A 23151-nucleotide genomic window follows, 5' to 3' on the forward strand; every position below is an offset into this window, starting at 1 on the left:
CCATACCCGAGGAGACGCTCTTGATGGAACGATGCACAACAATGGAAATTTCGACGCAAACAGACCCGGGCAACAGGCAATGGTTAGAGTCCACCTACCATAAAGCCGACTTGAAAACCAGAAATAGAATGAGATTACAAGCAAGGAAATCACTGCTGTGTTTCCTGGAAGAACTCAACGAGATATCTGACGGTCATGGAACGGAATTATTCTACGAAATTGTCCAAGAAGACACGGACATGTGGAAATCCATTACCAAACCACATAACTCAACAAAGAAATTTTTGTGATTATACTTGTACTGTAGATTCAAAAATGATCAAAACTTGACTATGTTTAATTAAATTAATGTTTAAATTTTTTCAAATGCACTCTGAAGTGAAATTGACATAATTGGCAATTGGATTGGACATGTGTAGTTCGGGTGTATATAATGTAAGTATATTTTGTATATTTAAAATTTTTGTAAAATTCCGAAGTATTTATAATGTTAAGGTTTGAATTAGTTTGAATGAAAATTAATATTTGAATTACTATCTGCTGAAGTGCTGAATTTTATTCAAGTATATTAAAGAATGGTATTTTTATAAAGTTTGGGATTGAATTAAGATTAATCACGTCTTGGGATTTGATAAGTTTGATCACGACCTAAGACTTAGTTTAATCAAGTCCTTGGATTAGATGAAGTTGGATGAGGTACTACAGGACTAGATCAAGACTTTTGATCAAACATTACGATTAGAAAAGTTTGATCAAACATTAGGATTGGATAAGTTTGATCCACGTCCTAGGATTCAAGTTTAATCAATCCTTGGATTAGATGAAGTTTGATCAGGTCCTACACGTCACGTTTGATCAAAAATTAATATTAGATAGGCTTGATCAAACATTAGGACTGGATAAGTTAAGTTTGATCTACGTCCTAGGATTCAAGTTCAATCAATCCTTGGATTAGATCACGTTTGATCAAACATTAGGATTGGATAAGTTTGATCCACGTCCTAGGATTCAAGTTTAATCAAGGTCATGGACGAATGAAGGTAAATCTAATCATTTGTCAAAACTCATAAAAAGGAGTTTATTTCATTCGCGTGTACATAATAGCAATATTTCATCATGCGCCATATTTTCAAACCATCAAAGTCTGGTATTACATATGTATATCACAAATCAAGCCATTACAATCTTACAATAAATAATCTGTATAAGTCAGAGAATGAATTCACAATTTTTAAGATTGTATATTTTCAGAAGCGAATCAGTTTTCAATTTGGCCACTAAAAGCTGTTTGCTGCACTTTTCTGCACTGCCAATCATCTTCACGGAGATGCATCTGGTCTACGTCGATGTTATCCGTTTCCTGAAAATCAGCACGTCACCCAACCACGGACAGCTAAGACGCACCTTTGAAGGCCAATCATATTATAGCAATTTTATATATACCAGTTTCAAAAATTGACACAAACTCCACGAAAGTAAACTTGAGGCTTGTTTACACGTGTAATTATTGCTCCGATTATCGCCTTTTGATAAATGTGATCGAGTGTGCAAGCTACGGCTTCTCAAATAAAGTACATCAGAGCATCCACAACTCCCCCTCTTTCACATCAGTCAAAAGAAGAAACTCGCAGTAATAATCGCAACTGCAAACCGGCCTTTTCATGACTTGATGCATTAAGAATTATCCGTAAACTTTATTTAACATTATATCCAGCTAAGATTAACCTTTTTAGACTTAAGGTGGCTATATCTATAGGTACTACTAGCTATAAAACATTAGGAAACAATGTGCTTTAACGTCCAGGAATTTTAAAATGCTTTTAGGCCGGACTATTTTTTTGGCCTTAGCGTTCTGTTAGTGGAATATGAGTCTGTGTAACTATAAAGTTAGCCAACTTAATTGCATCTGAAAAGGTCTTGTCTTAGAGGGGAGGCGAGAGTGTGTTGAGATTTAGAACGGGGTGATATGATCACGTCTTTTTCGGACTGGGAGGAGTAGATTCTTTTCTAGGCGGCATCCGTTCATTCACAAGATCGAGATGTCTTGCTTCTTTAAACGTTTTGATCTTGTGATGGTTCCACTCGCCACTCAAAGCTAGAATGAAGAGAGACGTATTTAGCACTCTTCTCACATGTGACTGAGGTGAAATTATAGTCACACGACTGCATATTACAGAAATCAAACCTCAGTCACAGAAATGAAAGACACACGTATTAACCACTGCGTTTGGTAGAGTCAAACTACAAGCACTCTTCTTACATGTGACTGAGGTAAATTATAATCACACAACTGCACATTACAGAAATCAAACCTCAGTCACAGAAATGAAAGACACACGTATTAACCACTGCGTTTGGTAGAGTCAAACTAGAAGCACTCTTCTCGCATGTGACTGAGGTGAAATTACAATCAGACAACTGCATAATACAGAAATCAAACCTCAGTCACAGAGATGAAAGACACATGTACTAACCACTGTGTTTGGTAGAGTCAAACTAGAGGCACTCTTCTCACATGTGACTGAGGTGAAGTTATAATCAGACAACTGCATATTACAGGAATCAAACCTCAGTCACAGAGATGAAAGACACATGGACTAACCACTGTGTTTGGTAGAGTCAAACTAGAAGCACTCTTCTTATATGTGACTGAGGTGAAATTATAATCACGCATATTACAGAAATCAAACCTTAGTCATACACAATACCTGCTTGCAAAGAATCTCGGCCACCAGAGAGCATCCCAGCAGGGAGATACCCAGATGGTGTTAGTCCCTTCAACTTTAAGATACTATCACTTTCCTCCCTAAAAAAAGACATAGTATTACTTTGTATCTTATGCTTCACAGATTTCAGCTTTACAATTCTTGTCTAACCTTAATACACTGAAGAGCCGTCCCATCTTGCCAATAGCTCGTATCTTGTTACGAATAACCTCCTTTCTCTTGGCTGCTTCTCTTGTTTTCTCCTCATCTTCTGTGGCATCGTCCAGCTCTTCATCCGTGCAGATGTTGAGAATGTTCACTAACATCTCTGTCACTAAATCATGAGAACATCCCTGGTGAATACAACTTACCCTAAGAGTCCTATGCCGTCCCCTACATACCCAGTAAAGATTATGCATTACCTATAGTGTTACTACAGGAGGAAACCAAAACTAAACTAACTTTATTTATACTGGATAACTCTATCAATTCTAAACTGTTCTTCCTAGAGGTCCAGTAAGGATCATCTCTTATTGATCCAGTGTCACTACAGGAGGAAACCAAAACTAAACAAACTTTATACTGGATAGCTCTATCAATTCTAAACTGTTCTTCCTAGAGGTCCAGTAAGGATCATCTCTTATTGATCCAGTGTCACTACAGGAGGAAACCAAAACTAAACAAACTTTATTTATACTGGATAGCTCTATCAGTTCTAAACTGTTCTTCCTAGAGGTCCAGTAAGGATCATCTCTTATTGATCCAGTGTTACTACAGGAGGAAACCTAAACTAAACTAACTTTATTTATACTGGATAACTCTATCAGTTCTAAACTGTTCTTCCTAGAGGTCCAGTAAGGATCATTTCTTATTGATCCAGTGTCACCACAGGAGGAAATCCAAGCTAAACTAACTTTATTTATACTGGATAACTCTATCAATTCTAAACTGTTCTTCCTAGAGGTCCAGTAAGGATCATCTCTTATTGATCCAGTGTCACTACAGGAGGAAACCAAAACTAAACTAACTTTATTTATACTGGATAGCTCTATCAGTTATCTCAACATCATCCACTGCTAACCTTTTTCGCCAACAAATGGTAAGGACCACGTGAAAACGTCCATGAAGTTAGGCAACCAATATGGATGAGGCGAGCAGTTGAACTGTCGTATGTTCATGACATTATTTTCATATTTTAACACGGCAGCTGAAGAAGTTTAAAACAAAGATTATCTCACAGGAATATTCAAACACTAGTGATCTATTATTACACCCTGATCCATCGACTTGTGTACTAAATCACGCAAGTAACTTGTGTGGATTTATTTTTAAGGCAATTCAGAGATTTTTAGGCACACTCGTATACCTTTGTTATTGTAGACGTCCAAATAGTTTGGTGCAGAGAAGATTGTAATTAGCGATGGAAATCCAGTAGTTTGACTTTTTCTATACATCCTATACCTGCGAAGGAAAGACTGATTAATTAACATCGTAATTCTTTGATGAAAAGGCATAATATATTCATACTTGTGTACATAGTAATATTTGGTGTGGTAACAGGAGGAAACCCGAACTAACTTTATCCATACAGGATGAAACTGTTCTTCCTAGGGTCCAGTAAGGATCATCTCTTATTGATCCATGCAGTGTTACTACAGAAGGAAACCTAAACTGAACTAACTTTATTTATACTGGATAGCTCTATCAGTTCTAAAGTGTTCTTCCTAGAGGTCCAGTAAGGATCATCTCTTATTGATCGGGTGTTACTACAGGAGGAAACCTAAACTAAACTAACTTTATTTATACTGGATAGCTCTACCAGTTCTAAACTGTTCTTCCTAGAGGTCCAGTAAGGATCGTCTCTTATTGACCAGTGTTACTACAGGAGGAAACCTAAACTAAACTAACTTTATTTATACTGGATAGCTCTATCAGTTCTAAAGTGTTCTTCCTAGAGGTCCAGTAAGGATCATCTCTTATTGATCGGGTGTTACTACAGGAGGAAACTAAACTAAACTAACTTTATTTATACTGGATAGCTCTACCAGTTCTAAACTGTTCTTCCTAGAGGTCCAGTAAGGATCGTCTCTTATTGACCAGTGTTACTACAGGAGGAAACCTAAACTAAACTAACTTTATTTATACTGGATAGCTCTATCAGTTCTAAACTGTTCTTCCTACAGGTCCAGTAAGGATCATCTCTTATTGATCTAGTGTTACTACAGGAGGAAACCTAAACTAAACTAACTTTATTTATACTGGATAGCTCTATCAGTTCTAAACTGTTCTTCCTACAGGTCCAGTAAGGATCATCTCTTATTGATCTAGTGTTACTACAGGAGGAAACCTAAACTAAACTAACTTTATTTATACTGGATAGCTCTATCAGTTCTAAACTGTTCTTCCTGAAGGTCCAGTAAGGACCATCTCTTATTGATCGGGTGTTACTACAGGAGGAAACCTAAACTAAACTAACTTTATCTTTCGAACTCGGGCTGTTAAAGCAAATATAAAGACCGTGTAGTTCCACTTACCCAGCGTCTTGTGCCTCGTGGGCGCGTATCACAGAAAGCAGATTGTTGTTTTGTAAAAACTCACATATTGCTTGGTAGCTAAAAACAGGACAAGACATGAATTACAAATGAAACTTTCAGCTATATTCAGAAATATTTCAGAAGTGTGTGAAGTCATAGCTCTATATATGTTACCTGTAAAAATACGAGCAGCCTCTAACACTGTTATGACTATAGTTTTCACTAGTTTTCTCGTTCCCATAATCCTCCAGGGGATCTGACCACAGCAGATCACACATTGGACCGAAGGCTGGTGGTTCTTTATAACGATCCAACTGCGAAAAAAAAAGAAAGAGATAGTTTGCATTATAACTTTTTTTACTCTTTTTATTTACGTGAGCAAAAAGGCGCCACTCTTATGTTATTGGTGGGTGGATAGATAGGTTTATTGGAATTAACTTTGGAGCCCAAGGGCTGAATTGTGTATTAACTGTGTAACTAATACAAAATTTACATGATATACTAGGTAATAAGTATACTTTAAATCTAATTATACATAAACATTTTAATGAATTATGTACAATGAAAGTTCTCTTATATTAATAGGAGAGTTTAGTCACAGAATACCTATCAGAAGTAGAACTCCTGTACTTTTTTCGTCACTTAGCAAGTGCATTAAATTAAGGCAGTCACCCCCTGCCAAAATTTAGCAATATCGCGTGCGCCATATAGCTAAATTTTGGCAGGGGGGTGACTGCCTCAAAAAAATGCACTTGCTAAGTGACGAATCACGCTTACGAAAAAATAGTATAGAGTTATTCTTCTGATAGGTATTCTGTGGTTTAGTTGTGGATTCACATAATCTGTAATGCAGAGAAGCTTGGCCAAGTTCACACTCTTGTAAAAAACGTGTATTAGGCGAGTGGTTGATGTACAAATCAAGCTATACTAACTTTATACCAGGTGATCTGGAAATGGCGGGAAAGAACTTGGACTTTTTGCCGAAGAATCCATTTCTCGGTTGAAACAACTAAATATCTCTTGAAATATACCTTATTTTGGTTTCAAATTCATGTCAAATTCTTATACAAAAACAGAATCGTAAAATTTCGAGAAGTTTCATAAAGAATAACGAAAGATATAATCGATTTAATAATGAAGAATGGATTTCTATTTCGTCAGTCCTTCTGAGCGCTGATTGGCTGAAATATGAGCACGAGATCACCTGGTAACTAGTTCATCACGCAAACTTGCTCTGACTGTGTTTACATCGGGAACTCTCGACAATACGGGCGACTTTGCGTGTAATTTATGGGTATATTATACCTCAGATTCAAATTGTCCAATAAAAAAACTGTATTTGTAGCACGTGATGAGTAGATTTTTTGTGGAAGCACATAGACTGCGAACTTAAATCCTGGTATTTTTACCCGGGGCATGTAATTTAAAGTCGAATTACCCTCTTTTGCCCGCAAGGGAGGGTGATTCCACTTTAAATCACCCTCGAATTCGTAAACTAGCCTGCCGTTACGGGTGTCAGATTGTAAATATGGCCGACGGCAACAAGACGCCGGACGACTTTTTGTCAACAGCTTTAAATTTTCGGTATAATATATCAGTTAACCTTTCACTCGGGTGATTCCACAAGAAATTACCCTGAGGGATGAAATATTCCTCGGGCAGCGCCCTCGGAATATTTCATCCCTCAGGGTAATTTCTTGTGGAATCACCCTCGTTCCAGGTTGATAACTGATAAATATCTCATGCAGAGCTAAAGATCACATACCTTGCGGATATCATTAACAGTGTGTATCTCAGGAGATAGACCACCGTGCACACACAAGAACTGCTGGTTCATCAAAGCGGCCAGCGGTAAACAGTCGAAAGACTCCGTACAAGCATCGTAAACCGCTTCACTATACTTTATTTTACCTGAAAATCGTTTGGAAATACGCACTGAGCTATATATGTTAACATTATGTACATATACATATATTGCAATATTAAAGTGGCTCTGGCTGCGCTTTGTATTTCTCGCGATATTAGTTAAAGTGGCTCTGCATTTCTTTCAGCATTAAAGTGGCTCTGGTTGCACGTTGTTTTTGTGCATTATTAAAGTGGCTCTGCTTGCACTTTGCATTTCTTTCAATATTAAAGTGGCTCTGGCTGCGCTTTGTATTTCACGCGATATTAGTTAAAGTGGCTCTGCATTTCTTTCAGCATTAAAGTGGCTCTGGTCGCACCTTGTTTTTGTGCATTATTAAGGTGGCTCTGCTTGCACTTTGTATTTCTTTCAATATTAAAGTGGCTCTGGTTGGATTCTGTATTTAGCCAGTGGATTAGTCTTTAAAGCAGCTCTGATTGTTCAGATTGCAACGTTCTGAGCGGCTAGAATCACATCACGTTTGTAATACCCTAAAGTGCCCCAAAACAATGGCTAGGTTTACATACAGGAGATAAATAAATTGGAAGCTAAGATGAACAAACAATAAAGCGGTATTAGCAGTTAATCCTACATGTAAACATTCCATTTGGTCTAAGGAAGCTTCCTCAGTGGACAATACCAGAAACTTGTACAATTATTTGCATTATACAGCAATGTAAAACTCTTTATACTTGCTTGTGTATGTTGTCAAAAAGCATTTTTCAGAACAAAGAATTTCTTTACAAATTGATTCTGATCTCTTCAGGGAGGGAGTCATAATTTGTTTTTTTTTCAAAGGCTCTTTGTCCCTACAAAGTTAAACCACCCCCTCAAATAGCTAAAAGCAGCAGATAACACACTGTTTCACATTTCAAGCTTGATTTGCATCAATATTTTGACATGGCAGTTCAAAAACTGAAGATGTTGGATTTCAAACATTGTGTTCTTATGCAGGATGCATGCATAGGACAAGCCTTTGGGGCTGAAAATAAGCTTGAACAAAAATTGACCGCTCAAATCTTAGAATACTTACAGATTTTTTTATAGACTCGGACAAAGAAGGTACATAGTAGGTATTTAAGCAAAATCGTTTTAAAAAAAGACAACTCCTTTATGTTAAAGTGATGCACCTTCATGTCAGTATCGTGTCCTTGCAAGTTAACAATTTAAGCGGAAGGCCAAGTTTGACAGCAGGTGCACAGCGTACAAGATAATTGAAAATGTTTTGCTGTATATAATACATATTTATGGCATTATATTTGCATCTTGGGGTAAACTGTTGAAGATAAAAACTATGTTTGAGATAAAAACATTGTACTTTTAAAATCACATATCCATCACAAATCGCAAACATGCTACAGAAGTCATTTGTGATTGTCTTAATGAGCTATAAAAATGAACGCCCATGCGACCTTTTTCACATCCACACACACAATGGCGAACTTCAAAAAATGACATTTGTTCTTATATTTACATTTACCTAGGCTGGCTAGGCACATATGTCAAACGTCATATAATAACATTGCAAATGATGGATGTTCAAGAGTGTTTCTAGTGTTTTCAAATAAAACTTTGATCAGAGGAACTACTAGCAGGTAACAAAATAAACAGCAAATTAATATTTTTTTGTCCATATAAGGCTACATGTAGCCAAATGGTGCACAATTTACGTTCACATGAATGCAAAAAACATTCTCAATGGCACTTGATGCACAATTTCAGTCAATCTAGGCCAATGCCGCTTTGTGCTTTGACCTTAAATAATTTAAATCATCAGTTGAAGACAGTTTTCAAGAAGGCATATATTGTACCTCCGTTTGCATTTTAATTGTATTGATTCTGATGAAGGATAATGCTTTATATAAAAGGATTTCTCTGAGCTATACTCATCAAATTTGAGTCAAGGCACTACAGGAGACCAGCAAAGCATCGCAAGGATAACTTAAACAATATTATGCAGATTAGATGACAGATGGCCCATTATGTCAAATAACAGAAGCTCTTTATAGATTGAATATAGAGCAATGCTAAATATCCATCATAGACTAATGGGTTAATTGTCCTAGCCATCAAAATAGGGTTGTGCTGTGTATGCAACACAAAATACAGCCTTTTATTTGACTCAAATATCATCAATTTTGTGATATCACAGCAATACAATGTGATGCAATATTAGAAACATACTGTAATCTATGGTAATGGCCACTGAAGATTCACAGTACATATGAGTGGCTCAAAATGCATTTAACACAAGATGAATCTGGCTGTTACTGCGAACACAAAATCAAAACTCTTCCTGTTCGAAGTACAAAAAGCCAAGTTTATCAAAGATATGATAACACAGGCATTTAGAAATATGCCCATATTAGATATGACTCACAAAAACTTCTGCTTTGCCAAATTGTTACACTTGATAATTTACACTTTTATAGCACGATTCCAAGAATTTCATGGAATACGAGACACTCGTAAAGCGAACGGAAATTTTCAACCGAGCGTTACAAGCAATAACTTCAGAACACAGCTTGTGTAGATCCGTTTGGCTCGAGTCAAGCATAAACTGTGTCCGGAATAAATAATTCATGCGAGCTCCTTTTAATTTTCCCCAACAAAGCGTATTTTGTATTTGCACGACAATTGTCGTATAGCTTAGTCAACAAGATACGAATCGCTATATAATTTCACTCATCTTTTGATGAGGGTTTATCGCGATTTTGTACTCCGCATATCATCCCCGAAACGGGAAAATAACAGGGATATATATAATACAATATAACCCCGGGCCTGTGATGTCAATGACAACTGTAGCAAAACAGATAACGAGATGAACGCCCAAAATATCTCTAAAATAATCTCTAAAAAACTTACATTCCGTTTTAAAAGTAAAATACTCCGTGAGATGTCTGCATTCGTGGTTTCCTCTTAACAAAAACAGCGTGTTTGAGTACAAAATTTTCAAAGTCCATAGATACAAAACACACTAAAAGGGAAAATGAATATGTATTTTATCGAAGATGCAGATTTTAAATCGCTGTTGACAGGCGGGCTCGTGAAATAGTTCGTCTCAAATGACTTGTACAATAACACAGACACCAATTGGCCATGTTTTTCTAACAGATATCGCGGCATAATTTGCCGTGTTGTCATGTTTGGCCTTGAATTTAGGCCTCCGTAGGTAGAAAGCCCTTCCGAACGACGTACAATAGTGAGACAGTTAGCACCAAAATCTACAAATGGCCGACAAGTTTTGATTAAAGTTGTACGCGAAAGTGCAGGTTTAGTCAAACATACCTCGATTGAAAAATAGCCCCTGTCCACATAGTCGCCAAGAAAGAGGTAACGAGTGGTCGAAGGCGAGCCACCGACTTCAAAAAGTTTCATCAAATCGTAAAATTGTCCGTGTATATCACCACAAACTAAACAAAACGAAAGCCGACATTGACAATAAATTAGCTTATTGTACCCGTCTATACCATGCCGAAGCTGTGTTAACAGGTAACAAGCAATGTAGACTACAACAGCATCTTTCGAGGACACCTTTTCGCCCAAAACTGACCTGTTATAGGCGCTTCAACCTCCAAAACGTTCCTTTCCTTACGCAGAATCGCTGTTGCATCGCGAATAATTCGCAAGGCGACATCTTCCTCGATTCGTCCTTCTTGAACGAAATGGGCCTTTAAGACAGCATGTCTCGGCTTTCCGGCTTCGTCAAACACATCGGACATCGTAAGCTTGTGTGTCGGAGGCATTGGCACATCTGCAAATACAGACATAATAAATTATCTTCTTCAAAACACAACAGGAATCCAATTTGTATAAAGCGCTTAAGAAACTAACTTTTTACGGCCCGTTCACCGCTCGATACTTCTCCATCTTGACTTGCCATATTCAAACGTTTCTTGAAATATCTAATACCGTACGCTTGATGGCAAATCAGCGGATATTTTAACCGGGATGGAATGGATTATACCAGACACCTTCGTCCCTCCCTTTCGTTGTGCAAGTCCATCATCATAGCCAAACAAAGACCGCAAAACAAAATTCTTACCTCGGCGAAGTTACTGCGCATGCGCCAACATGGAACATGAAAAATATTCCAAAGCGGAACATGAAAAATATTCCGTATAACTTTTTTTTATCAAAACCGATTCGCCGGTCTTCTTTGCTCAAAATTGTATTAGGAGTCTCCAAAAAAAATGGGGCCCTACTAGAGGGAAAAAACTTGGGTACGAGGTTGCAGGGGACATATTATTGCTCCAGATATAGGCAGTTTCAAGATTAGTCAGTTTTGGATATCATATGCATGTTTGGATAAGTCTTATGAAGTCTGAATATAATAAATGAAGCACAGTAATAACAACCTGCAAAATATACATAAATTTTGAATCGCGACCTGAACGAAAAATAGGTACGCCAGAGTACAAATTTAGGTAAAAAATTAAAGTTTTGGGCCTTTTATCGAAGAAAATGGCTATAAAATCATTTCTCAGCCATGTTCAAGGGACTTCAAGCCAGCAAATTGCAGCAAAATTAATAATAATGATATAATGATATTTCACACCTCTGAGAGTGGTCCTTTAACGGTCATCTTGGAAACGCAATATTTTGAAATTCATAAGTTATCCACTAGTAACACAATTAAGGGTTATCTCTCGCTTTTATTAATCGCCAATTTCTCAAAATAGTTGTATGACTTGTCACAGACCTACATATAATAACAACTGTAATTTATAACACAGAACAGTAATCACAATCACAAATTTTGCGTTGTTGCAAAAAAGGCGGGCTTTGAGCATATGGATACATTTGGATAGAGTATGTTAGGAGGGTTCACGTTGGGCTAAATAAGGAAAATACGATCTTCATAGACCATAACTTGGTTCGCTTCCATCATGACGCTTAGAGCAGCTCGAATTTCACGCTCGGAGAACTGGTCCGAGTCTTCACCTTGATTCACTCCAGCGGTGACGTCATCGATGGACAAAGACTGGACATGCGCATCCGCGAACGTTTTTGAAAGCGACGATTTGAAGGTCTCCAATCTGTATTTTAAAGCAATATTCAGTATTGTACTGGCGTTTCTTGAGATAAGAGATCTCTTGTGACGGAGTGTAAACAACGAGCATTTCAAATTGAAATCGCATATATTTGCTAAGAGTAAAGGCCCTGTTACACGGTGCAATTTTTCTTGCAACTTGCAATGCAATTCTACTTTTGAGAAATGTATACGTAGGAACAACGAAACTTTTGTGTTGATTACATACACTTTTCTTCTGCAAGACTCTTCACTAATTTACATATCTTAAAAGTAGAATTGCATTGCAAGTTGTAAGAAAAATTGCACCGTGTAACAGGGCCTTAAATCCAAAACACTAACTAACCGTTCTTTAGGAAGAGTCTCAGCTGAACCTTCAGTCTCCATTGACGTTGCATCTTCCTCAACCCCGTCTTTATCCGAAGACTTTGTTCGTCTTTTCCTCATCTGGTCAACAACATCTAAAAAACAGAACAAAACAAGACATCTTTGATATTGTGTGATTATTTCTCAGCGAGAATGCTGCAAAACAAAGCTTATTTATCACAATCACCATTGTAAGATTACGCGACCAAAGGTTTTATATATTTACATTAACAAATTTCTGGTAATCACATCATCACAGCGCCGGCCATAAATCATGTTTTCATGTGAAAATCTACTGGTAAAACCTTGCACGTTTTTGGTGTTTTCGTGGGCAAAGATTCGGTTTACTGTCAGTGTTAATATCATATTATTTCAAAATGCTCTCTAGAAAGTTTGGACGAGTTACGGGTTTTGATTACTGGGCTAATAAACACATTTGAAAAATATACGGATATTATTCCATTTTCGAGTCTATAAATAAAACAGAAGGAAAGAACAGAACACAAAAGGAAAGATACATGCATTGATATCTTTTCATGTCAAACCATTCAAAAGCTTCTGATTGGCTAATAGCTATACGTGAAATCCAACAGTGACGTCATAACGTGAGATATTACTCTGTTTACGCACACTATTACGTCATAACTGCACGAAGCAGTCGTATTTCACGTCAGAGGTCACGCCAATGGCGAAGACATTCACGTCGGTCCCAGGGAGCGGGAATGTGACACTGACACAAATTTGAGCCAACAAAGTTGTCATGTTTGTGCGTTTAAATAAATAATAAATCAATTATTGAATTCGGTTTCTACATGATATGAAGAATTATCAAGCGTTAGTTTATCGTTATCAACCTCAGCCTTCGGCTCTGATTGATAACGACAAACTTCGGCTTGATAATTTGGCTTGATAATTCTTCATATCTCGTTCAGCCACATTTAATCATTTTAATGATTTTAAAGCGATAGTTTTTGTTTTTTTACTGTCACATACCAGAGAACTGTAATAAAACCTGGAACGCTATAACTTGGCCGCCATTTTGAAGCCAAATTTGAAGGTAGCTTTTCTGAGTTTTCGAACTTTCGAGACGGACGTAAAGAGCAATTATCTATAGGAACGTCTAGAACTATGCAAAATACAATCATTTGCTAATTTATAAAAATTGAACGAGAAACAGAGTAAAAAAAAACTCAGGTTTTTGCTTTCATTTTTGGCTTCAACCAAGTATATAAACGCCGAACTGTATATAGAAGTTAGCGTTCCAGACTTCATTCATTGAACTAAAATAGATGTATTATAGTAGAGTTCACCGGTTTCATTACAATTCACTGTGACATACCAGTTGGTTTTTCAGGGATTTCATCTTCTTCTTCTTCAAAGTCAAACGGATCTGCCTCCTCGCCTTCTCTTCTCGGTTTTTTCTGCCGTTTCGATTTCCGCCTTAGCGAAGCAGTTTAAAAACAAAAAAATATTGTAAGAAAACGTTGAAAACAAGTGCGAACGCCAGGCAACCCATTTATAAACTCTCACTTTTCCCGGGCGCCATCTTGGATTTCTTGTTCTTCCTCACTCTCCGCTTCGTCACTTCCTCGGCGTTTTCTCTTCTCTTTTTCATTGTCTTTCTTTGCAACCTGAATCAATAAAATGTTGCTATGATTTCACTCCGGGAATTGATTCACCTGGGGGTGCGCCGGGGGGGAGGGGGAGTGCGTACCCCTTTCCCCTAGCTTGGCCAAAGGGGTATAGAGAAGGGGTGCAAATTTGGATACCAAGGCAGTGTCTTACCTCAAGCTCTCAAGGCAAAAACTCTCATCATATTTTTGTATTTTTTTCGACGAAACACACACTCTAATATCTTTTGCAGCTGGCGTTCGCCCCCCCATCCCATGGCCTGAGACTGCCCTAGACCCCCCCGTACCAAACTACACTGGATCGTTTCCTGTTTCACTTAATTTCATTCCAAGGAAGATATGGTTTTTAGGTAACAACTCCGTATCCAGAATCCACGAATTTAATCCCTAATCTAATCAGGTTAGGGTTAGGTTTTGGATTAAAGTTGAGTGATTATATTCGTGGATTCTCGTTACATAATTTCTACCATGTTTTTTTTTTCACTTTTCCAGTCGAGCACACGAAGATGCATTCAAGTGCTTCAATTTTAGCCGGCTGGGATTTTCCCCGACTTCCTCACACCAAAGATATTCACAATCGGTGCTTGACCAAATGAATCGATTAGAGCCCAAGGTTTCCGCTGTTTGACTTGCCAAAGCAATTTAAACACATTCAATGCCTCTCCGGCAGACCTACCTTATGAAAATAGGCAAAAGAAACCATATCTATGGCTGCCTCCGCATCGACCTAAGTTCACAAACGATATAGAAATATATAAAGTAAATGCATTAGTTTTGAAGCAAGGAATTTCAAGGACCAAGGATTACGGTGCCTTAAAAACGAACAATCCTTTAAAAGTACATTGGCTTGACTTACGTCGGTGCATAATTGTATACAGGCGATATATTATAATCTTGCAAACAGTGAACTGTATTTTCTACAATAGCCATGATCGAAAATGAATGATCGAAAAGTATACCTCTTGAATATCTTTGCTCAGTCTAGCTTTCGCGTGGGCAGTTGAGAGACGAATTAATGTTTCCAAAGTTCTTGCTGTGACAGGCATCGTCTGTTGGGATTAAACGGTAGAATATGAATGCTTTTCTATTTAAAAATACATCAATTTAAGCCCCGTTTACACTACACTCGATTTATTGGCACGGCACGGCTAAAATGGGTACCTGTACCCATTTCATCTGTGCTGGGCCTTTGTTTGGTAGCCTGAACACTAATAAAATTGGGTACGGGTACCAATTTTAGCCGTGCCGTGCCAATAAATTGACGGCAGTGTAAACGGAGCTTTAAGCCTCGTTTAATTTACACTACAGTCAATTTATTGGTACGGCACGGCTATATAGGGTACGCGTACCTAATTTTATTAGTGTTCAGGGTAATCATACAAAGGCCGAGCACGGATCATATGGCACGGGTACCCATTTTAGCCGTGCCGTGCCAATAAATTGAGTGTAGTGTAAACGGGGCTGTAATAACTAACCTTTGCTTTTTCATTGCCGACATTTTCCTGATCGCGAAGTTCCGCGTATTGGTGGGCAATTTTGTCTGCAGCAGCATCGGTTAATGATGGCTGTAGAAATTCAGATAATTTAAATGCAAACAAACATTGAGTAGAGATGATTGAATATTTCAACAGCACTTTGGTTCACCAACCTTCATTGCCTTCGCGACATGGATATACTTTCTCATGAACTCCAAAGAAACCAACTTTTCCCTTGAAAATGAATTGCAATATTGAGAACCGCGACGAGACCTAAACTAAACGAACTTTATTTATACTGGATGGCTCTATCAGTTCTAAACTGTTCTTCCTAGAGGACCAGTAAGGATCATCTCTTATTGATCCAGTGTTACTACAGGAGGAAACCTAAACTAAACTAACTTTATTTATACTGGATAGCTCTATCAGTTCTAAACTGTTCTTCCTAGAGGTCCAGTAAGGATCATCTCTTATTGATCCAGTGTTACTACAGGAGGAAACCTAAACTAAACTAACTTTATTTATACTGGATAGCTCTATCAGTTCTAAACTGTTCTTCCTAGAAGACCAGTAAGGATCATCTCATATCGATCCAGTGTTACTACAGGAGGAAACCTAAACTAAACTAACTTTATTTATACTGGATAGCTCTATCAGTTCTAAACTGTTCTTCCTAGAGGTCCAGTAAGGATCATCTTATATTGAAAACTGTTCTCTTCAGAGATCACACATCATCGATAATGGATAAGCCAACCTCACTTACTTCCTCGCCTTACGATCACCGTGCAACAATTTGTCGTGTTTTTCGTAAACATGAGTTTCTTCCTCTTCATCCTCTAAATCAGGATCTTTAGTTGCCAAGGTGTCACCTCCCAGAGCAAACGGCAGCGCTAAATATGGAAGAAAAATCCCCGTTTAACGAGAAACGTGGGTGAACATTCTAATCCATTTCTAGACCATTCCAATTAACGCTCTAACAGCTGAATTTGGAAGCGTGAAATAAGCCTTGCATGGTATACCTGTGCCATCCTGTTCCCCTGGTGTCCGATACTGATGGATACGAAGGACGTGGTCCGAAATTTTCCGATCATTTTCCGGATCCATCTAACAGAAAATGATACATTTTAGAGGCTGTTTACATTTGCAATTTTTGCTGCAATTTTACGTGCGATTTCCTTCTTTTGATAGATGTGAACGAGTGGTTTAGTTACTAATGTTCAAATAAGAGCTCTTATACATCAGAACTTTCGTAACTAATTACTCGTTCACATCTATCAAAAGACGAAAATCGCACACAAACGCTTCAAAGCTTCGTTGAACCTCGGAAAATGCTCGGGTCAGTCGAAGAAAATGGTATAGTTAATTTTTAACCATATATTAGTTAGATAAAGATTGGTCATTCAGAATCGTGTAATTCTGACTAAACTACGATTTAACAACACCAAGAATAAACATAGTTAAGTGTTTTATACAGTTACATCTGTGCATGATTACGTTACTGTTGTGATTTTGCGAAGCTAGCGGTGTTATAAAAAGTATAATCTACTATAAACTTAACGAACCTGATCAAGCACAATAAAAAGCATGTCGAATCGAGACAGAAGAGAATCTTGCATACCAATGTTGTCCATTGGGTTCTTGTATTGATCGTACTGGTTGAAATAGAACAAGAATTATTGTAAAGTTGGAGAAAACTAAAGAAAAACAACGGGTTGTCAGGTGATTCAAAGGCAACCGTGGTTAGGTTTTTGCGATGAAAAACAAACATAGCATATGAAATAGTTTTTACCCTTCCCCAAACTGGATTAGCGGCGGCAAGGACGGAGCATCTTGCGTTGAGTTTTGCGTGGATTCCCGCCTTGGATATTGTAACTCTGCCTTGCTCCATCACTTCATGGATTGCCGTACGATCAATGTCGCTCATCTAATACGAAAATATGTCGCCAGCTCTCAGTTCATTTTACCATAATTCAATTTGAAGTCAAAGCAGTTGTAATTCGGTAGTCATTTTAAACATTTGTTTTTCAGATTTGTAAATAGTTGTTAAGCTATCGGTGTTGTACTCGCGAAATAGAAATCCATTCTGCAGTATTTAATCGATTATATCTTTTGACAGCTTTTTATTCTTCATGACACCAGTCGAAATTAAGTGATGATGTTTAAGAACTATAGCTCTGACTAAATTTGAAACCGGAATAAAGTTTATTTCAAGAGTTATTGAAGTTGTTTCAAATGAGTAATGGATTTCTATTTCACTTCGAGTTTTCCTTATTCTGACTCCCTAAATTGTCTGAATTTCTAGCAGGGGCCGGTTGTATCAAGCCCGTTTAGCATAAACGGTGGCTAAGTTCAAAATAAAAAGCAAGTCTATCGTTTTATTCAACAAGCAAACTAAATGTTTTTAACCTTAAAACATCGATACTGTTTACAACTACATATTCACTGTGTAATATTCAAGTTGACTCATTCAAGAGAGTTGTAAGAGTATTAATTTAATTTTGACTTATCCACCGTTTAAGCTAAACGGGCTTGATACAACCGGCCCCAGTTTTGATGGAAGTTTTGTTTGCAAAGTATAATCAATGAACCTATAATGCATTTCTTTCTTTACTCAAATCATCACCCTTCTTCTACTGAAAAACTATATTTACCTTATCAAATTCATCGATGCAAACGACTCCTCGATCAGCCAGCACCATGGCTCCGGCTTCCAACCTTCGATCGCCTGTAAACATGTTGTGCAATGTTGTAGCAATATTGGTTTGAGAGTGAAAGTGTGTAATTTTGAGATTGTTTCGCTGTGGACTGGTGTGAGGGGTTTCTGTACAAACCTGTCTCGGGGTCTGTGGTGACAGCTGCAGTGAGACCCACGCCAGACGAGCCACGACCCGTGGTCGGAATAGCGCGAGGGGCCGTGTGCAGAACATAGCGTAGCATCTGAGACTTCGCTGTTGATGGATCACCAATCAAGAGAATGTTTATGTCCCTAGAGAAAGCCGTTAATATAAACTAAAATTACTTTATTTACACTGGATAGTTCTAAACTGTTCTTCCTAGAGGTCCAGTAAGGATCATCTCTTATTGATCCAGTGTTGCTACAGGAGGAAACCTAAACTAAACTAACTTTATTTATACTGGATAGCTCTATTAGTTCTAAACTGTTCTTCCTAGAGGTCCAGTAAGGATCATCTCTTATTGATCCAGTGTTACTACAGGAGGAAACCTAAACTAAACTAACTTTATTTATAGTACTGGACACTTTCCACTATCCACATAATATTATAGTCACCATACCCTCGTAATCTGGTGCCATTATCTAAAACTTTCTCACAACCACCAAGCAAAAGACATAAAATGGCTTTCTTGATGTATTCGTGACCATGAATTGTCGGAGCGAGAGAATTTGCAAGAATACTAAACACATCCTAAATTTTCAAATAATTACAAACCAAATTACACAAAACATCGTATTTCCTTTTCTCTCCCGGAAGACAGTATACTGAAAAGTCTTGGTAAGTTTTTTCACGTATTTTGACCATAGAAATATGATTTGACTGAAAAATCAAGCAGGATTTCATTCAATTTATACCTTCTTGTTCTTGCTAAATTTCTTTATTTTAGACACATCGCTCGCAGTGTAGGTTGGCGCACTTCTTTGCTCATAACTTGAACGTTGTTCGCAATGAGAACGGTTCTGAAGACACCAGATGTAAAACCACCTCTCTTAGACGGAAGACAACGGAATGTTCCAACCACCTGAACCCTGTCACCAGGCTGAAGAATAGACAGGAAAGATTAGTTCAGTCTAGTTGGGTCATGTCTATCAGTTCTGAATGATCTACAGATTTTCTCTTCAAACTACAGGAGGAAACCTAAACTAAACTAAACCTTTTTATATTGGATAGCTCTATCAGTTCTAAACTGTTCCTTAGAGGTCCAGTAAGGATCATCTCTTATTGATCCAGTGTCACTACAGGAGGAAACCAAAACTAAACTAACTTTATTTATACTGGATAGCTCTATCAGTTCTAAACTGTTCTTTCTAAAGGTCCAGTAAGGATCATCTCTTATTGATCCAGTGTTACTACAGGAGGAAACCTAAACTAAACTAACTTTATTTATACTGGATAGCTCTATCAGTTCTAAACTGTTCTTTCTAAAGGTCCAGTAAGGATCATCTCTTATTGATCCAGTGTTACTACAGGAGGAAACCTAAACTAAACTAACTTTATTTATACTGGATAGCTCTATCAGTTCTAAACTGTTCTTTCTAAAGGTCCAGTAAGGATCATCTCTTATTGATCCAGTGTTAACACAGGAGGAAACCTAAACTAAACTAACTTTATTTATACTGGATAGCTCTATAAGTTCTAAACTGTTCTTCCTAGAGGTCCAGTAAGGATCATATCTCTTATTGATCCAGTGTTACTACAGGATTGAGGAAACCTAAACTAAACTAACTTTATTTACACTGGATAGCTCTATCAGTTCTATCAGTTCTAAACTGTTCTTCCTGGAGGTTCAGTAAGGATCATCTCTTATTTATTACAAGAGAAACCTGAACTAAATTAACCTTTCGTATACTTGATAGCATATAGTATACTTACTTTACAACTATCGACCAAATCATTATCAACAATGATATCAACTGAACGTGGCAATTGCCCAGCTGGTGCTTTTTCTGGCATTTCCTAAATGACACAAACACCACCATGATGTCAATTACCAGAATTGAACCAATTATATAGGATCTGGCATAATTTACCTGTATCGTAAATGACTGATGATCTTTGAATTTCGACAAGCCATATTCTGTCTCTAAGGGGTTACCCTCTTCATCCTAAAAATATTTTTTTATTTCTTCATTTTACAAATGTATTTTTAAATGCATGACAAAAGACCTAAGGTTAGTTACTAAATGTAAAGCCTTTTCTTGCTAAAAAATGTAAAATGACTACAGCAAGCTATGAAAGTTATCTGAAATGTGTGAGGATAGTCAGTTTACCTTGGTTGGATACACAGTACTGCTTGGGAATGCATTCAATGACGTCAGATCAGTGTATCTTCTTTCTAAAGTTTTCTTCGTCTTTGGACAGTAGTGAACACTTCGCACAACTTTTGGCCATACAAGAGAACCTGTGATATATTAAAATAATACATTAACTAGATATTGGATGAGGGGTAGACTTGTTGCGGGATGGGAGATGATGGGTGATCATTAAATTATGGTGGATTGTTAAAGTTATGATGTTATGATAGCAAACAGGCATATCCTTGTGTATATATATGGCTGCACATCATTAAAATAACATTATCTCACATTCATATATGGCTAGTTCACACAGGTCCAGACAAATTTAGGTATCTGCGATTTTGAGCATAGTTCCAAATTTGTGTGGTCGCATGTGAATGTGCCTTACTTAAAGTTATATAGCTGTTTATTAGTCTATGGTTGTAAGGATAATTGCAGATTATGGAATGATGATCAATCTAGCAAAGGATGATTATTAGGTAATACTGGTTTAGGGTATACTCGACCAAGCTAATCAGGGTGAAGCTTGATCTAATAAATAAGTGCTGCCTATAGTACTTACATTTTGTGACTATTCCTTCGACGCAGATCATTGTCCCAAGAAAGTGTGACGTGAGTGTTCTTGGAGTGACATGCTTTGACCCAAAACTAGAGAATTACCAAAACAAATTTAAGAACTTATTCTTGAGTTGTGGTATCTTCATACAAGCATGTATGTAACTAATTTTTTTCACAACTTTTACCTTCCTTCAAAACCGACAAAAAATTCTTCAAATTTCTTTGAATATGTTGCATCTGCTGAGCCAACAAACTCTTTCAATGCATTCTGCAATAGATTTAAATGAATAAAATACAGTTAACATATTTATCTGTTCAGTTTTTCAAATTTGAGATCATATTTTTACCTGGAATGCTGTCAGTTCTTCAAATGACTCTGTCAATAACCTAGATATATTACAATAAACAAACAGATCTAGTACTGTACAATACTCAATACAAAAAAGATTGTTATTAAGTAGCGATCTGGAGGCAATTTTTATATTTGCAAAGAGGACATAAGTCTAAAGAGGGAGCAGACATAAGACTGAAGAGAAAGAGCTAGGACATCAGCCTGGAGAGGGTGGGAAAATAGGGTCTAGAAAGGGAGCAATACATCTGAGAACAGGGTAGGAATTATATAATTGGTCTAGTACACGTTTTTCAATTTATGTTAGATAACAATTATAATCAGTCTTGCATCTCTAATTCACAATTTTCTATCACAACGGCTGTGGTTCACATACTTGCTTGCTCGTTTTTCATTCTTTCGTCTCAGGTCATTGATGTTTACGATGAGTCTGCATCCTTCCTTCTTGATCATGTCACTGATCTTGCCATGATAAATACCTTGGTCATCCTGGAAGAATATTTTTCATTCAAAAAACAAACCATTCATGTTGAAAGAAAGTCTAAATGATTCTGTCTCATCATGTTCATCAAAAGTTCAGTCTATGCAACTGGTTAGTTCGGATTCTATCTTGTTGTATAAGACAGATGAAGAAACAAGTTTATATGAGAACAAATATATGTTATGTAATCACTTAACCAAATTTGCTAGTCAATGGTGAGTTTCACGTGCAGCTACATTGAAGCACCGCCAATAAAAATTACAAATGTCCTGTTAAGTCATTATATGGAAGCCTAAATGGATGTTTCCTCTGAAGCCTGTCACTCGCACACAAGAGCTATCTACTGCACAAAGAGTCAATCATGAACATTAAAAAGGTAATTAATAAACACATGCAAATATAACATCTTCACACACCAGAAGCACTGTTAAGCGAATGCACTGTCTACGGCAGCACACAAATGATTGAATTGGCATGCAAATCAGCCAAAAAGCATAGCAAATAGATCTTTGGCATATGCTACATGGATGCACCCTGGTTACTGGCCTTATATTAATAGGAGCGTGCACTTATATAAAGTGAAATAGAAAATCGTTTTGCACGATATCGTCAGAAGCAGACATGAGATGATGAAAACCAAGGTTTACAACGCAGGAAGAAATACAGTAATATGTAAAATTATTCGTATGAATAATATAAACATCCTCCATTTTATAGAAATATTTCTATCTCTAAATTGACTATTTGCCACGAATCTCTATCGATTTAGAAGGTCATTAAATCTCCAGACAGAAATGCAATGAAAACACGCTCCGATCGCTTTTGTACACAACAATTTCAACACCGTTGTACAAAGAATAACTATACATAATGGATACAGTTTAATAATATACAGCACCAGCATATAAATACATATTGATATTTCAAACAATCTATTCAACTTACATCATCATCGATGAAGTCCAAATACTCTCTTTGCACTGTTCTTAAGTACTGTTCGGGATCCAACGCCATCGTTTACAGATCGAGGAAGATATTTCGGGGTTTTTCACAGATTTCTAACAACAACACAATAGTTAAAT

The 23151-nt window shown here is 37.2% G+C and overlaps 2 protein-coding genes across 2 annotated transcripts; both read right to left on the reverse strand.

The window, feature by feature from the left end:
* Positions 1 to 1062: 1062 nt before the first annotated feature.
* LOC114525058 (serine/threonine-protein phosphatase 2B catalytic subunit 2-like) lies at positions 1063 to 11178 on the reverse strand. The gene is made up of 12 exons (XM_028546266.1): positions 10980 to 11178; positions 10699 to 10899; positions 10434 to 10558; positions 10011 to 10122; positions 7005 to 7150; positions 5414 to 5553; positions 5240 to 5317; positions 4072 to 4166; positions 3787 to 3912; positions 2877 to 3039; positions 2709 to 2806; positions 1063 to 2095 (listed from the first exon to the last, which is right to left on the reverse strand). The coding sequence occupies exons 1-12, from the start codon at positions 11026 to 11028 to the stop codon at positions 1971 to 1973; spliced, it is 1458 nt and encodes a 485-aa protein (XP_028402067.1). The 5' UTR covers positions 11029 to 11178; the 3' UTR covers positions 1063 to 1970.
* A 610-nt stretch (positions 11179 to 11788) lies between these two features.
* On the reverse strand, positions 11789 to 23099 carry LOC114525146 (zygotic DNA replication licensing factor mcm3-like). Its single transcript, XM_028546368.1, is given in 25 exon segments — positions 11789 to 12184; positions 12524 to 12638; positions 13883 to 13983; positions 14074 to 14174; positions 14851 to 14901; positions 15134 to 15223; positions 15650 to 15739; positions 15823 to 15883; positions 16413 to 16539; positions 16669 to 16753; positions 17212 to 17301; positions 17439 to 17573; positions 18301 to 18374; positions 18481 to 18635; positions 18944 to 19074; positions 19239 to 19297; positions 19300 to 19423; positions 20257 to 20340; positions 20415 to 20489; positions 20655 to 20785; positions 21244 to 21329; positions 21425 to 21507; positions 21587 to 21626; positions 21965 to 22077; positions 23015 to 23099. Coding segments are annotated over 25 exon segments (2472 nt in total). The 5' UTR covers positions 23084 to 23099; the 3' UTR covers positions 11789 to 11982.
* Between the last annotated feature and the right edge of the window lie 52 nt (positions 23100 to 23151).

The sequence above is a fragment of the Dendronephthya gigantea genome, unplaced genomic scaffold (genome assembly GCF_004324835.1).
Source record: "Dendronephthya gigantea isolate DGI-Jeju-01 unplaced genomic scaffold, DenGig_1.0 000033F, whole genome shotgun sequence".
In the NCBI taxonomy this organism is placed as follows: Eukaryota; Metazoa; Cnidaria; class Anthozoa; order Malacalcyonacea; family Nephtheidae; genus Dendronephthya; species Dendronephthya gigantea.

Bases quoted from the DNA above. Each gene is read 5' to 3' on its own strand.
- LOC114525058 (XM_028546266.1), bottom strand. From the start codon at position 11,028: ATGGCAAGTCAAGATGGAGAAGTATCGAGCGGTGAACGGGCCGTAAAA. The intron at 10,559-10,698 runs GTCAGTTTTGGG...CGTTTTGTTTAG, and splicing joins GGTTGAAGCGCCTATAACAG to TTTGTGGTGATATACACGGA. The intron at 5,554-7,004 runs GTATGTGATCTT...TTTTTTTCGCAG, and splicing joins CTGTTAATGATATCCGCAAG to TTGGATCGTTATAAAGAACC.